Source organism: Malurus melanocephalus, unplaced genomic scaffold (assembly GCF_030028575.1).
Source record: "Malurus melanocephalus ecotype Western Australia unplaced genomic scaffold, MMel_1.1 scaffold_34, whole genome shotgun sequence".
In the NCBI taxonomy this organism is placed as follows: domain Eukaryota; kingdom Metazoa; phylum Chordata; class Aves; order Passeriformes; family Maluridae; genus Malurus; species Malurus melanocephalus.
Window position 1 is genome coordinate 3,154,463 of NW_026623266.1, and position 13,141 is coordinate 3,167,603.

The window sequence follows — 13,141 nt, forward strand, 5'->3', positions numbered from 1 at the left end:
AAAAAACAAAAAGCCAACAATATCTGAGAGTTACGCTGGCAAAATCCCGAGTTTATTTGCTGTTACAGCAGCCAGAGGCACCTTTTGCTGACATACTTCAGTTTCAGGAACTGCTTTACAGGAACAATTCAGAAATTTCCCTGTGTAATTTTACAGCTAATCATGTCTGATTTGGGCAAGGGTGAAGTGTGTGGTTATCTGTTTCACATATGTATATATATTTGTCTCCATGTGTTAGTGTATGAAAGGATCACAAAACAGATACAGGAGAGAGTGCATACAGGGAAACGAGCAAAACTCTGTATCAACGAGTTCCTTGGGGTCTCAAGTCGATGAACTGCAGACATCAGAGAAATGCACTGCATTTCTTTGAAGAAGAACAATTGTAGGTGTAATAACAGTTGTGTTTCTTAGATGTGCAGTAGAGGGGGCAGCAAATCAGATTTTTTTTCCATTTCTCCAAGCCTTTTATGCATGAGGGATGGCACCCAGCTGCTTTTGCTGAGTCTGTGCAAGTTGGATGCTTCGGACGGGAGACTTGTAATCATCTAAGTCGCATAGGCATTGGCTAAACCACAGCTCCTGGGATATCATGGGTGACTACAAATGAGTTTTAGGGTTCATATAGCATACTTTGCAATATAAAAAAACATGGGAAATTGAATACAGCTTTGTAACACTGTAAAGAAGGCACACAGCTTCAGAAATACTGTCTTACTACATCTCTTACTTAGAAAAGAGAAAACTGCAGGTTCCCAGTTCTTCAGGAGGTAGGTTTTGAAGTTTTGGACACACATTTAGAAACATTCGATGAGTGTAATTTGTAGCAACTCGAAATCAGGGTGCGCCATCCTTTGCTCAAGGGCAGTGGATTTTCTTGCCTCCCCTTAAGGTGCTGTACCTTGTTAAGGTGCAGTGGAGAGTGATGATCTTCAGTCGATTAGCTGGAAGGGAGCTTACAGGAACCATCAGTGCTGTCAAAACAGCACAGCAAAGTCATTTGAGCATCCTCTTGAAAATTAGGGGAGTAGCAATTATGGGTTTCCAAACAAGAACCCAGACCTGAGGGGCAAAGAGCACAGTGTGGTTGACTGCAGCATCTCACCAGAGTGGTGAGGCTCAAAGTCAGTTTTTGCATTTGAGGCATTTCCAAGAGGAAAGCAGCTCTAATGAAGCATTGTTTATTTGTTTGTTTATATGCCTAGACCAGAAAAGCCAGCAGTTCAACAGCTTGAGACTTCAAAGGCTACTATTGCCTCCAGTGTGTGGTATCAGGGTAGTTAAAGATGTTCCTTTTCAGTAAGTTCAGCAGAAAATTCAGAGTCTCCAGGGCTGCAGGAAAATTTGCATAGTTGGGCTYTGTAGAAGCTACTTTCCTACGTTTCCCATAAATTGTTTTATAACTTAAATATGTTATTTAAATTTACACTCTGCCAGATATTCTGACTTTTTTCCGCTTTCCTCTGTGCTAAAGACAATCATTCTTCATAAACTGTCAGAGGCTAAACAGTAATTCTCTGCCTTGATTTTATTAGATTGTGACTCCCTTTTATTGAGTAATGARCACTATGAGTTAGAAGTCTGCATATCATCCTTTGATGGTGACCTGGACCTTTTTAAAACTATTACTTGTAGGGCATTCAATTCAATCAGATGCATACTGATGAAAAAACAACCACCCAGAGCTCTTGCTGACTRTGTACAGGCAAAGCTTGACAGCCCAGCATCAAACAAAAAATTGATTTCTAACCCAGAAGTCAATATCTTGCTTTTGCAAAGGCACTTTGGCACTTGAGAGGAAAGTTTGCATGTAATATACACATTTGGTGAACAAAATACAGAGGGGATGGCTTGTTTGGACTTGATAAAGTGCACCCATGGTTTTCTATAAACAGTAAAGCAAATGAAGTGTTGATCTGTGCAGCTGGAGGGGAGCTTCAACTCATTTTGCATGTGTGCAGATAGCATCTAAGTGGGCCTGACTTTGGAAGTAATTGATCTAAACAAATGAAGTTTATTAAGTACAGGTATGACCTGGTAATTTTCAGAATTAAATCTTAATAGTTTATAAAGTCTAGTCTTGTCAGTCAGTAACAAGATGCCCTTTTATCTGCTGCCTGCCTTCCACTTGCTACTTGTTATGGTCAGTTTGTGAAATGAGAAATGATTGCCACTTTGACACCTTGTATAGTGCTGCAAGTCGAGTTTAGATTTTGATACTTACAGAGTCTTTCTTCACTGGTCCCAATATGTGTAGCTCCACTAGCAATATCTAAAATAGCTATGGACAATGTCTGGAGAAATTCACAGGGATACTGCATAGTGCTGTAATGAAAATACCCTACTGGTTTTATGCAGCTTTTTTTGGTGTTCACTCATTGTAGCGCTTGCTATTGCAAATTCAATGTCCTCCAAGTTGCACATTTAGATGGATATTCAAAACTATTTACATCTGTATAGCTGGTGCTCCTCCAGTAAATGGTTTCCAGTGCTTGTGGATTTTTCTGAACAAAAGACTGCAGTACAGGTGCGCATAAGAAGGCTCTTCTTTAAATTTTAGTTATCCGTAGTCATATATCTCATATCCATATGCATGTGTGTGCATATGGCATAATAACGTATGGATGAGATAGAAGGCTGTGAAGATTGCAACTCAAGGAGTTCAACTTAAAAATGACTGAACAATAATACTCTCTAGAACCGGGACATAGATAGATACTGAGGATTCTAACTTCATGATGAGGATTATGCTTTTCTCTGGTGAGAGTCCTTAATGGAACAGAAGCTCCCTATTATTCTGTTACTTAAAATAAAAAAGAGAAAAAAAACATCAAGGCAGCTTTCCTATTGTTGTTTTGTAACTTAATGGAGATCATACATCAGCACTTTGCTTTCCTTTTATGTTGCAGTGTCAGTTTGTGACTTAGCATTTTGAAAACCGAGGGCACAAGATGTTGCTACAGGAGAAGATGTATTTCACAGAATGGTTTAAACACTCCACTTGATAGTAGGAGAAGCTAGTCTTAAGTCAATTTCAGTGGATATACTTCTTAAGGAGAGATTCAGTCACTCAAGTTGTAATGCTGATTCTAGTTTTTACATGTTAGTGAGGGAATACATTCATCTCTGCTCAAATAAATAATCTGATTAATGAGTTACCTATTTCACTCCATCTCTTTCCATTCTCCTGTGTGGTGGCTCCCTCATTGGACTGTCCCATGGAGACAGAGAGTGTTGTCAGACATCCCTTGAAGGTGGAAATTCTCCTCTAGATTGCAGAATATTAGTGCCAGTGCTGGGATGGACCTGCTTGGTACAAAAGGGATGCCACCTTTCCACGTTGCTTCAGCTCAGTCTAGTGTTGCACATTCAGCTGGATTGTTTGCAAATAGAAGAAAATCTGGGTCTGCAGTTCACCCTGGCTGTCACCAAAAGCCACTAAGGTACCCTCCAGGCAGGCAGCTCCTCTTGCTTTGTTTTTCCTCCTGTTATTTCTCCATTATCTGCCAAATTGGGGTTTAAATATTCTGCTTGCATTTCATTTTACAGATGCCATCATTGGCTTGTCCTGTGTCTGATAGGGARCCTGTTTCTGGCAAGCATTCATTCTCACTTTTAATAGCATACTCCCTGTTCCCCCGACAGAGGTGAGGGAAAAGACCCAGTTCAGTCTTTCCTTGCCCACCTGACCTTAGGTGGCTCATCAGATTAATGAGGGAAGCACCCCAGCTCCCATAGCCAGTGGCACCCAACAGGACAGGGAGCCCTGTGAAGCTGTTTTCGGCTGGCTGGTGCACATTCCTTGTGTGTACATCTGCAGCAGATTGAAATGGGTCCTGAGGCTGAAGCAAGGCTCTTTGCTGCCCTGTCAGTTGAATGCAGAGCTTGTTGTTTTAAAATAGATTGTTTCCTCTGCAAAGGGGTGGCAGGATAGGGCTGGGGGTGTTTTTCTTTGTGAGTGAGTACCAGCACGATTATCCAAAGTCACACTGCCAAGTTCATCATCACAGCTACTGTGGAGCTGAAGTTCAAGGGAACATTGAGTGATTCATTCCACCTGGCAATATATMCAGTGAGTAAAGGGAAATATTTCCTGCACCTAATCCAGACACTGGTTAGGCATCAGTCTGTCTGAATGTGAGCAGACATACAAATGACAAATGTGTGGCGGAATAGCAGAAGCTGGGAAACARATGAGAATGTATTTTTCACTCAGAGGTTAGCACATTTGCCCTGAACACAATCCCAAAACCTAATGAATCAGAAAGTGTAATTGTTACATAGACTAATTTCAAAACAGTCCTACTCATTAAAGATTAAGAGAGAGAAAAAGAACATGAGGTTCAGACCTTTTATTGAAATTTTGTCATATTAGCTCCTCATTGGTAATTTTTTATGGTTCACATTTATTCAGCTCTTCATTCACAGCATTCTGTCAAGGCTCTCTAATATGTACCAAGTACAAGCTTCATTAACTGTATTATCTTTCAGCTCTGCTTTATCTGTGGTTACCAAGCTGGTGTTTGTCAATGACATTTTAATGTTAAAAAAACAAGTAAAAAAATCCACAAAATCCTAACACAAAAGCAGCTTGATTTCTATCGGTGTTTTTTGCATTCAGATTTCCAAAGTTTTCTTACATTTGAATACAGATACATGAGATACACTTTGGATATGGATTAGAGAAAGTAAGGCTTATGGTGGTGCTCTTTAAATTCTGGGCTATTTAGACTTCCACAGTTGCCAGCCTGTTTTCTAGAAATGTTGAACTTTRTCTCTGGGACTCTCTTTCATTGGCACCTGGTGTCTGTCTAAGATTGTGACAGGTGTTTACGACTCCTTTGCTATTGACAACTCTCTTGTTCTCTCTTCAAGGCAAAAATCCACCCTTAAACTGTGTTGCATGACTCAGAGCTATTAGAAATTTGGGGGGGTGGAGGGAGAGATATTTTACAAGGTGTTTGTTTTATACCTCAGTATTTTGTTAGCTCAGCTGATCCTTCTGAGTAGCATATTTCAGGTTTTTCATTCCAACAACAAGTAGAGAGGGAATGACAAAGTCCATGTCTTTTTAGAACCAAAGAGGAAAATTGCAAGAAGGAAAATGTTGAAAATTATTCCATTTGAAGTGAACAAAGATGACTTACACATAGTCCCATTTAGCCAGCTTATACTTGKTTAAGAAAGGTCTTGTGGAATCTTGTACAGTCTGTGCACTGGCCAGATGTCCTGTTTCTCTATAACATCATCTGAATTCCTGTGGTGCTGTTGTCCCAGTAAAGGCTTCCTGATAGATACAGAGAGCTGTATCAGACTTTAACTGTATCCCAGCTGCATGGCTGGATCTGGAAAAATTCAATGCTATTACAGTGTTCCTATATAATGGACAGAAAATGATCCRAGCATGTTCCCACAATGAAAATCTATGCACATACAGGATGTAAGAGAGTCATTGCAGCCAGCATTAAGTTCTCCTTCCTGTAGGGAAATATAACCACACAATTTATATCACTCAAATGCTGTTGGTCTAGTTAATAATCACAGAATCACAGGTTGGGGTTGGAAGGAGCCTTAAAAACCCTTTAGTTTCTACCCCCTGCCATGGACTGGGGCATATTTTACTAGACCAGGTTGCTCAAAGCCCCATCCAACCTGTCCTTGAACATTTCYAGCAGAGGGGCATCAGCAGCTTCTCGAAGCATATTCAAATAATGAGACAGTTGAAATTTTAGGAAATAAAGAATTTATTTTGTGAGCTTTCATTTGCAAATCCCATAGGGGCTTTAGTCACAGCAGAGGCTAAGAACCTTAACATTTTTTTGCATTAAGAAAATCCTGCATAGCTGCAGTAATTTTCAGTAGGGAGATTTCCAAGCTTGTGCTTTTGTCTGTACCTTATTTCTAATGTTCCTTAACTTGAGAAAAAGACAATAAAAAAAAGGGGTCATAAGGCAAGGGAAATAATTACTAATTCTAGTCAAGGTAAATTAAATTCAGTAATGCTCAGACATGACATAAGTGTTCTGAATTTGTATATGAATGAAAAAAAAAACATTCTGGAAGGAAAAGATACCTAAAAGAAAAAAAAAAAAAAAAAAAAAAAAAAAAAGAAAAAAGAAAAAAAAGAAATACAGACTATAAAATCCTCAGAAAAATCACATAGACCAGAGTAAGATAGATGTGCTGTCTTTACTTAGCAAAGAAATCACGGAGAATATGAAAATAGAGAATGAAAATAACACATTTTTACTTGGTTCGAAAGCATTATCCATAATAGCATCTGCAATGTGTCTGTAATAATATGGTGTAAATTGGAATTTACATAACAGATCTTTGAAAACAGGCTCTGACTCACAATGTGAAAATGGTGCCTCCAGAAGGAAAATTTAACCAATAGCAGGAGAACTTCACAGAAGGCCTATTGCATATTCCATGATCTGCCTGTTTAGCCTCTTAGTACATTGCACAGAGTATTCATCTCAGGCATGAGCTGTACTGCAGACTTAAATAGCTGGGCTTGGAAATGTTGCTCTGGAATGGACAAGTCATTTTCTCTGAGCTGAATTAAGTTCTTATTAATAGTGATAGATTGACATCCCTAAAAGCTGGAAACCCTCTATTTGTGTTCATCTCCCTCAGCTAGGATTGAATGAGTTGTCCCTATCTTGATTCCTGTCTATTGAGTAGGAAAAGAGTCATTAATACAACTAAGACAGGAGTAGGATTCCTCCACTGTTGTTTTTATTACTTCGATGGTCAGGACTTTAATTAAACAACAGTCCTGGTAATATCCAGTCCGAAAATGGTTGGACACTTGGATTGACAATGGTGCTGCAGAGCAGCACAGGTTTAGTTCTGATATTTATTGACTATATAGTCCATGCTCATTGATCTTCCCCTTATTTTGCTGGTTCATGTGCAAGTCAGAGGCCAGTATTATTTGRATTATAGGGCATTATTAAGTTTGGTTGATCTTTACTGAGTCGGATTTCTGAATAGTTCCTTAGATTCCCGTGAAAAGTTTGTCTGTCCGAATGTAGAGTTGGAGCTTGTTGTTTTCTGTTGTACTGAGATAAAATAGAGAGACCAATAGGTGTCTGACCTTTCTGGGGTTTAGGGTAAAATGGATTGGGACCCTAAAATCACTCAGTTCTYCCTATGGAATATATACCTCTGATTCTGTGTTTAACCTGACAAAGCCAGAGGTAAATATAGGTTCAATCAGAATAATGGCATTTTCTTTCTTTTTTCTAGACCACCTCAAGCACCCTAAGATTCTGGTATAATCAGCCATAGTTAATGATGAGGCAATATAGGGTCAGTGTGAGCCAATATAGGGTGATGAGGGACAGGGTGGCTGTGTCTCACACATCTCCATATTTTATCTAATGTGCTCTACTATCTAAGAAACTGCTTTTTCTGTTCCTCTTCTAAACCCAAGTCCTAATCCAAATTTCAAAAGTATCATTAGATGTCTCATACCATTCATTGTAATTCGTGACTACATTCAGTTCATTAAATTCTGAGGGCTCTAACCGGGGTGTAAATGGGTGTTAATTTTTCATGATACAGAAGTATGGTAAATATTAGATTGATAGGATAGACATTCTTTTCAGATAAGACATCACAAAAAGGCTGTGTATTATAGAATCACAAAATGGGTGAGGTCAGAAGGGACCACCATGGRTCATCTGGTCTGACATTCCTGCTCCAGCAGGGTCATCCTAGAGCGCATTGCACAGGATTGTACCCAGACAGTTSTGGTGAGGGAGAACTCACCAGTGAGGGAGACTCCACATCCTCTCTGGACAGTCTGTTCCAGTGCACAGTATTAGTGACTTTTGAGAATGAAAGCACTAAAAGCAGGGATATATGTTTCCTGTATTTCTCATGTAGCATACTGAACTGTCAGTCTGCCTCCAGTTCCATCAAGCACTTTAGTTTTCTTCATTTCCAARCAACATGAAGAAAAGCTTTATGGTTAGCTAAAAAAAGTAAATATACAGATATAATCAGCACTAGGTTCACCTTTCCTAGTTTGCCTTCGTCAATCTACCTTCCTCAATTTCTTGGCTAAGAAATACTTAGAGAAATACTCAAAGCAGCCATATGACTGATCTCTACATCTTTCTTCACCATATGTTATTTCATTTTCCTGACACCTCAGTTTTTCTTCCACATGCATTTTTTACTCAGTTTGAGTACTTTTCTAACAGTACAAACTATTGGATTTTGTTAAATTGTATAACCCTGATGCGCTTTTATGGCTTTCCCTAAACCCAGTCCATGATTAAATGTTTTCTCATTAACTATTGAAGGTTCTTGGGCAAAACAGGCAGAAGAAACTTCTCTGAGAGCTGTATATCCTTCATAAAATGCCTCTAACATGTTATCTRTCCAGACTGGTTGTATTTTTCATGCTTTATCACAAGCCAGTGCCACAGATAGATTGCGGTTTGCAACTTGCAGTTTATCGAAGTTAGCTTGGCTGTCAGGACAGCCTTTCTGCAGTGCTTTAAACTTTCATAACTTTTGTGCATGAAACCAAACTGTTTTTCTAGCTGGCTCAGGGATCAATGCTGTGTCATTAGAGCATATGGAACAAGGCTKTGTTACCCTTTTGAGTTTCATTTAGGATATGTGGCACCCCAGCCTTCATACTTTTTAGAAGTGTCTGCACATAAATGRCCACACTATGGAACTACTCAAATAATGAACCTTAAAAGTATTTTACTTATGTTTTAGATCATCCTCCAAATCTTCAAAATCATTCAAGACTTCGAACTCCACCACCTCCAATATCACATGCTCACACCCCAAATCAGCATCACGCAGCCTCCGTTAATTCCYTAAACAGAGGAAACTTCACTCCACGCAGCAACCCCAGCCCAGCTCCTACAGACCACTCTCTTTCTGGAGAACAACCAGCCACTACTCAAGAGCCAGCCCATGCTCAGGACAACTGGTTACTCAACAGTAACATCCCACTGGAGACAAGGTAGGTCACTTTCTTTAGTACTTACAATGTTCTGACTGTGCGTGCTAAGGATGTTATGGAAAATACACACATGGCATAGCTGGCCACCTGGTTTGTGAACTGGTGTTTGACTTTGCATTTTGTGTTGTATTTATTATTCCTTGTGTCTTTTCATTTGGACTAGGAGAAGAGGAAATTGCTCTTCTTTCATAAACTAAAATATTGTCTTTATCAGCTACTCATAAGAATATTTTCCTCATTTAAAACTGGAATCAGGATCATAGATTAAAATGTTCTTCGTTTTCTTTATTTTCCTTTAATGTATTTTCTTCCCATGTGGTAGGATAAATCAATATCCTATTTAAAAAACTGAAATCAGTCAGTATATTGAAAAGATTTAGCCTTGTAGCTGTGCCTCGCCAAGCAGGTACTTTCGTAGCACATCATTCAGGAAAGGTTGATCTTGTTTCACCTAATGAGGAGAGGTCAGCTGCTGCTTTTTTCAACATAGCTCCAGGAAGCGTGAAACAGGATAGCAGGGTATTGGTATTAATTYAGCTCTTAATTTTTTTTTCACCTATGCAACACACAAAGGGTGTCACAAGGGTGCACTAAGTTTTTCTAGTTCACRGCTTTGTTCAAGTTCTATGTAGGTTCTGGAAAAGAGAGCTCTCATACTCCCTCCATCTCAGCCTTCCCATTGGATGGTGAGTGCATCTACTTGTGGTCCCACTTGCTTTCTCCAGAGGTTTTGCCTCACCATTTTCTTTGCTACTGAGCAACCCCTGGGGATGCTGGAGTCATTAGCCCCCAAACATGGTGGCTTTTTCAGTCTGGAGAGAAGTCTTTCAAGCCGAAAACATGGTGTACTTGCTCAACTGTCTTTGTTCTTTCATTTGTCTAACCTTCTCAAATCAACAAGATTTTAGACAGCAAAAAACATGCAGTAACTGAAAAGTGAGACAGGGCCCCAGTTTTTCACATCACTGCCTGGGGGACCCTCACTGAGAGCAGTGATAGCTGTAGCTGAATCCTGGGACAAATYGTACCCAGTTTTGCCAACTTCTGCTAAGAGAATGTTTTATTTATTTTTTTTTTTAAATGAGCACATCTGTCAATCTTTCTGAGAATGAGCTATATCTGCTGGCCCTCTGAAATTTCCAAAACAACCTCAATATCACATTTTATGGCATTTAAAGATAATTAATTTCTCTGTGACTGCTTGATTGAAAAGACCCTACTAAGAAGCTGGATCCAAAAGATTAAGACAAAATTACAAGCGAGTAATGCAAGTGTGATTTGGCAACAGTTTCAGTAATTATACTGTGTTAGTAATTCTTAAGCACAAATACACAAGCATTGAATTTTATGTGATATTTCTTATTAAAATTGCATTAAAAAATACTTAGGCCTCAATCCTGCAGCCCTTTTGTTATAATCCCCTATAATTTTGAAGGAAGCCCTGTACTTTTTCCTAGCCAGGTTGTGAATTCTTTGTGGAAGAGATAATACACTGTTTCAGTCGTGCAAAACTATAAAAGCTGACCTCATTTTTTCTCTGTGAAATCATTGTGGATGAAAATTTTTCAAGATCTGAAGCAGACTGCTCTTTTTGCAGGTTGGATTGGCCACATTATTGCTGTTAATCAGAGTGGAAGTTGGAGGTCTTACCTGCATGAAGAGCTCTCTCTGCATCATTTGATGATTTCACTAGCATCACAGATCAGTCACATTTGTATTTGGTCCTCAGTCTAACCATTTTATTAATTTGGTAGAAAACAGGTCATTTTTAGACTGATGTCAAGGCTTTTGACGCCCTGGTTGAAATAGCATGATTTTTCCCGGTGTTCTTTTGACAAAGAGCATGTTGGAAAAAAAAAGTGTAATTTTGTGCCAACAGCAAATGAGGACTACTGACTGTTCCTTCACGTATACAACATTATGAAAATAGAATGCGCTATAATGGTGCCGTAAAGAGAGGAGGCTGAGCTGCATAGATGATCAGTACATCTGTGACTAATCTCCACTCTGACAGTCAGCTCTTCTGGCATGCAGAGGTCTTCCATTTCCTTCAGTGGGAAATGTGTAGACATAAAAGACCAAGCTTCRGAGCTGTTTAGCATACTTGGATGCCCAGTTCAGCCTCTTCCATGAAACTGATCTTTCCCATCTTTCCCACTGCAGAGATTTTTGAAACCAATGAAAAGGACCATCACCTAAGAGAATAAAATGTCCAATATGTAGAAATATAAATCCTGGCCGAGAGACATTAATCCAAGAATAAAGGGTTTTGAAGTTAGGAGATTATAATAATCTCATGTTGAAAATGGAATTGTATATTCGTTGGTTTTGGTTTTTTTTGTAATCCCATATTAGTCAACAGAGAGAGAGAACACAAGATGAAAAAGCTGCATCTTTTAAATGAGGATTGACACAGGCTGTAAAATGTGCCTATAGTTACAGAATTTAACCAGAGCTTGAAGTGGCTTGATTTTGACTGCCATGGACTCCAGTCAGTGGATATTTTCATATCTGGGAATTCAGAATGGTTTGTCGCCTGGAAATTTCCAAACTGTAATGCAAAGGCAAGCAGAGATGTGTAGCACAAATATACAACTGACAGGATAAGCATATCTGAGAGTTTTGTGTGTTGCAAGAGGAAGAGCCCCTCCTCTTCTCTCCCTCCTTTTCATTAGTTTCCCTTTACTCCCTTTTCTCTGTTTCTCCTTTCTCCTCTTTCTTTTCCTGTCTGCTCCCTTTTTTGTTGCTTTAAAAGCCATGTATTATCAAGGTTGTGATGAGAAGATCTTTGCTCAGCAGTCACTCCTGACAGGTAAGTCAGTTCCCCCATATTTATTCCTCAGTCTTCTTTATTCTGTGACCTCCTTCCTGTTCCTTTACATTTGACCTTGTGGGAGAAAATAAATGCTAACTAGATGGACGTTTAGYTGACGAACCAACAGTTTCCAGGAGACTTCCATTCCCAGGAAATTTCATGTGGTAATCATGTACTGTCAGATTTCTGCCACCGCAACTCTTAATGAGAACGGAGAGTGTTTTGTAACTAGCCAGAGATTTACAGGTAATATCCAAGGAAGCAGACTCTGTCCAGCCTTCCATGAGGAGGACAGTCACGCATCAGTCCTTCTGGAGACCCAGCGACCTCTCTGTTACAAATGCATACATTATGAGGGTATATAACCCTCCCCTCTTCTGTTTTATTGGCAATCCACAACTGAAATTCATGAAACCAATTTGACATGGATTTTAACTACTGATGAACTTTTATTGATTGGTGTGTTGCTAAATGCCTTGCCTCTTACCCATTAAATGCTCYGTGCATGCACATATGTTGCTTCTTTTTGCATTGAACTCAACATCCAGTCTTTCCTGCATTCCTAGGGAATGTGAGGAAGCCACAAACACATGGGGATGGATTGATGTCTCAAGTGCGATGGCACACAGCTCATGCATGTTGATCCACTTTAATCCAAAGCTATGAATAGGAGTCACTTCACTTTCATTCAGATCAAGGAGTAGATCTGTTCTGTCAAAGCAGCCCAGAGGCCTCCAAAAGCAGGGTGTTGAGTTAAACAAGTGCTGGCATTAGCACCAGGAAGAGAAGGAAGCGGGAACGAAAATTAGGTTTGAGAACATTTTAGAAGAAACAGTATCAAGGTTTTTATAATGTGACAGGGCTGGTTTCTCTTGGTTTAGCATGTTACCTGAATCCAGTTTCTATGACAGGAATTCTTGTTTGAGTTCATGTCACTTACACCCTCTGAGCTCTTAATCCTGGGTGATAAAATGTCACAATGCTGTTATGTTTCTTTTGCTAGTTTTTGCCAGGGGCTTTATTCACATTCAGGCTTAGATTCAGTTTTGATGTCGAAAACAGACATGGGCAAAATCGGRACTGTATTTTGTTTTTAAAAAAATGGGAAAGAATGTTCTTTTGCCAGGTCTTGAGAAAACAAGCCTGAAGGTGAGAAAGACACAGTTTGTTCCCAGCTGTGCCTCTGACTTAATTCCTTATGTTCCCACTATTCTCCTCAAAAAGTACAAAACAGTTTAGCATTTGTAGGTCAAAATGTGACTCATAAAAGAACATGCCAGGAGGACAGATACTGCAAAATGCTGCTTCTGTGTGCAGGGTCAGTCCCA

At 39.4% G+C, this 13,141-nt stretch overlaps 1 protein-coding gene across 3 annotated transcripts in view; it reads left to right on the plus strand.

Annotated features, from left to right (window-relative positions):
- Nucleotides 1–13,141, plus strand: part of TENM4 (teneurin transmembrane protein 4) — a 585,345-nt gene that overhangs the window by 367,611 nt on the left and 204,593 nt on the right. For all 3 annotated transcript variants that reach the window (XM_057364068.1, XM_057364069.1, XM_057364070.1), the window contains one exon: nt 8,746–8,998. In XM_057364068.1, the coding sequence (XP_057220051.1) occupies nt 8,746–8,998 (253 nt within the window). The remainder of the gene's footprint in view (nt 1–8,745; nt 8,999–13,141) is intronic.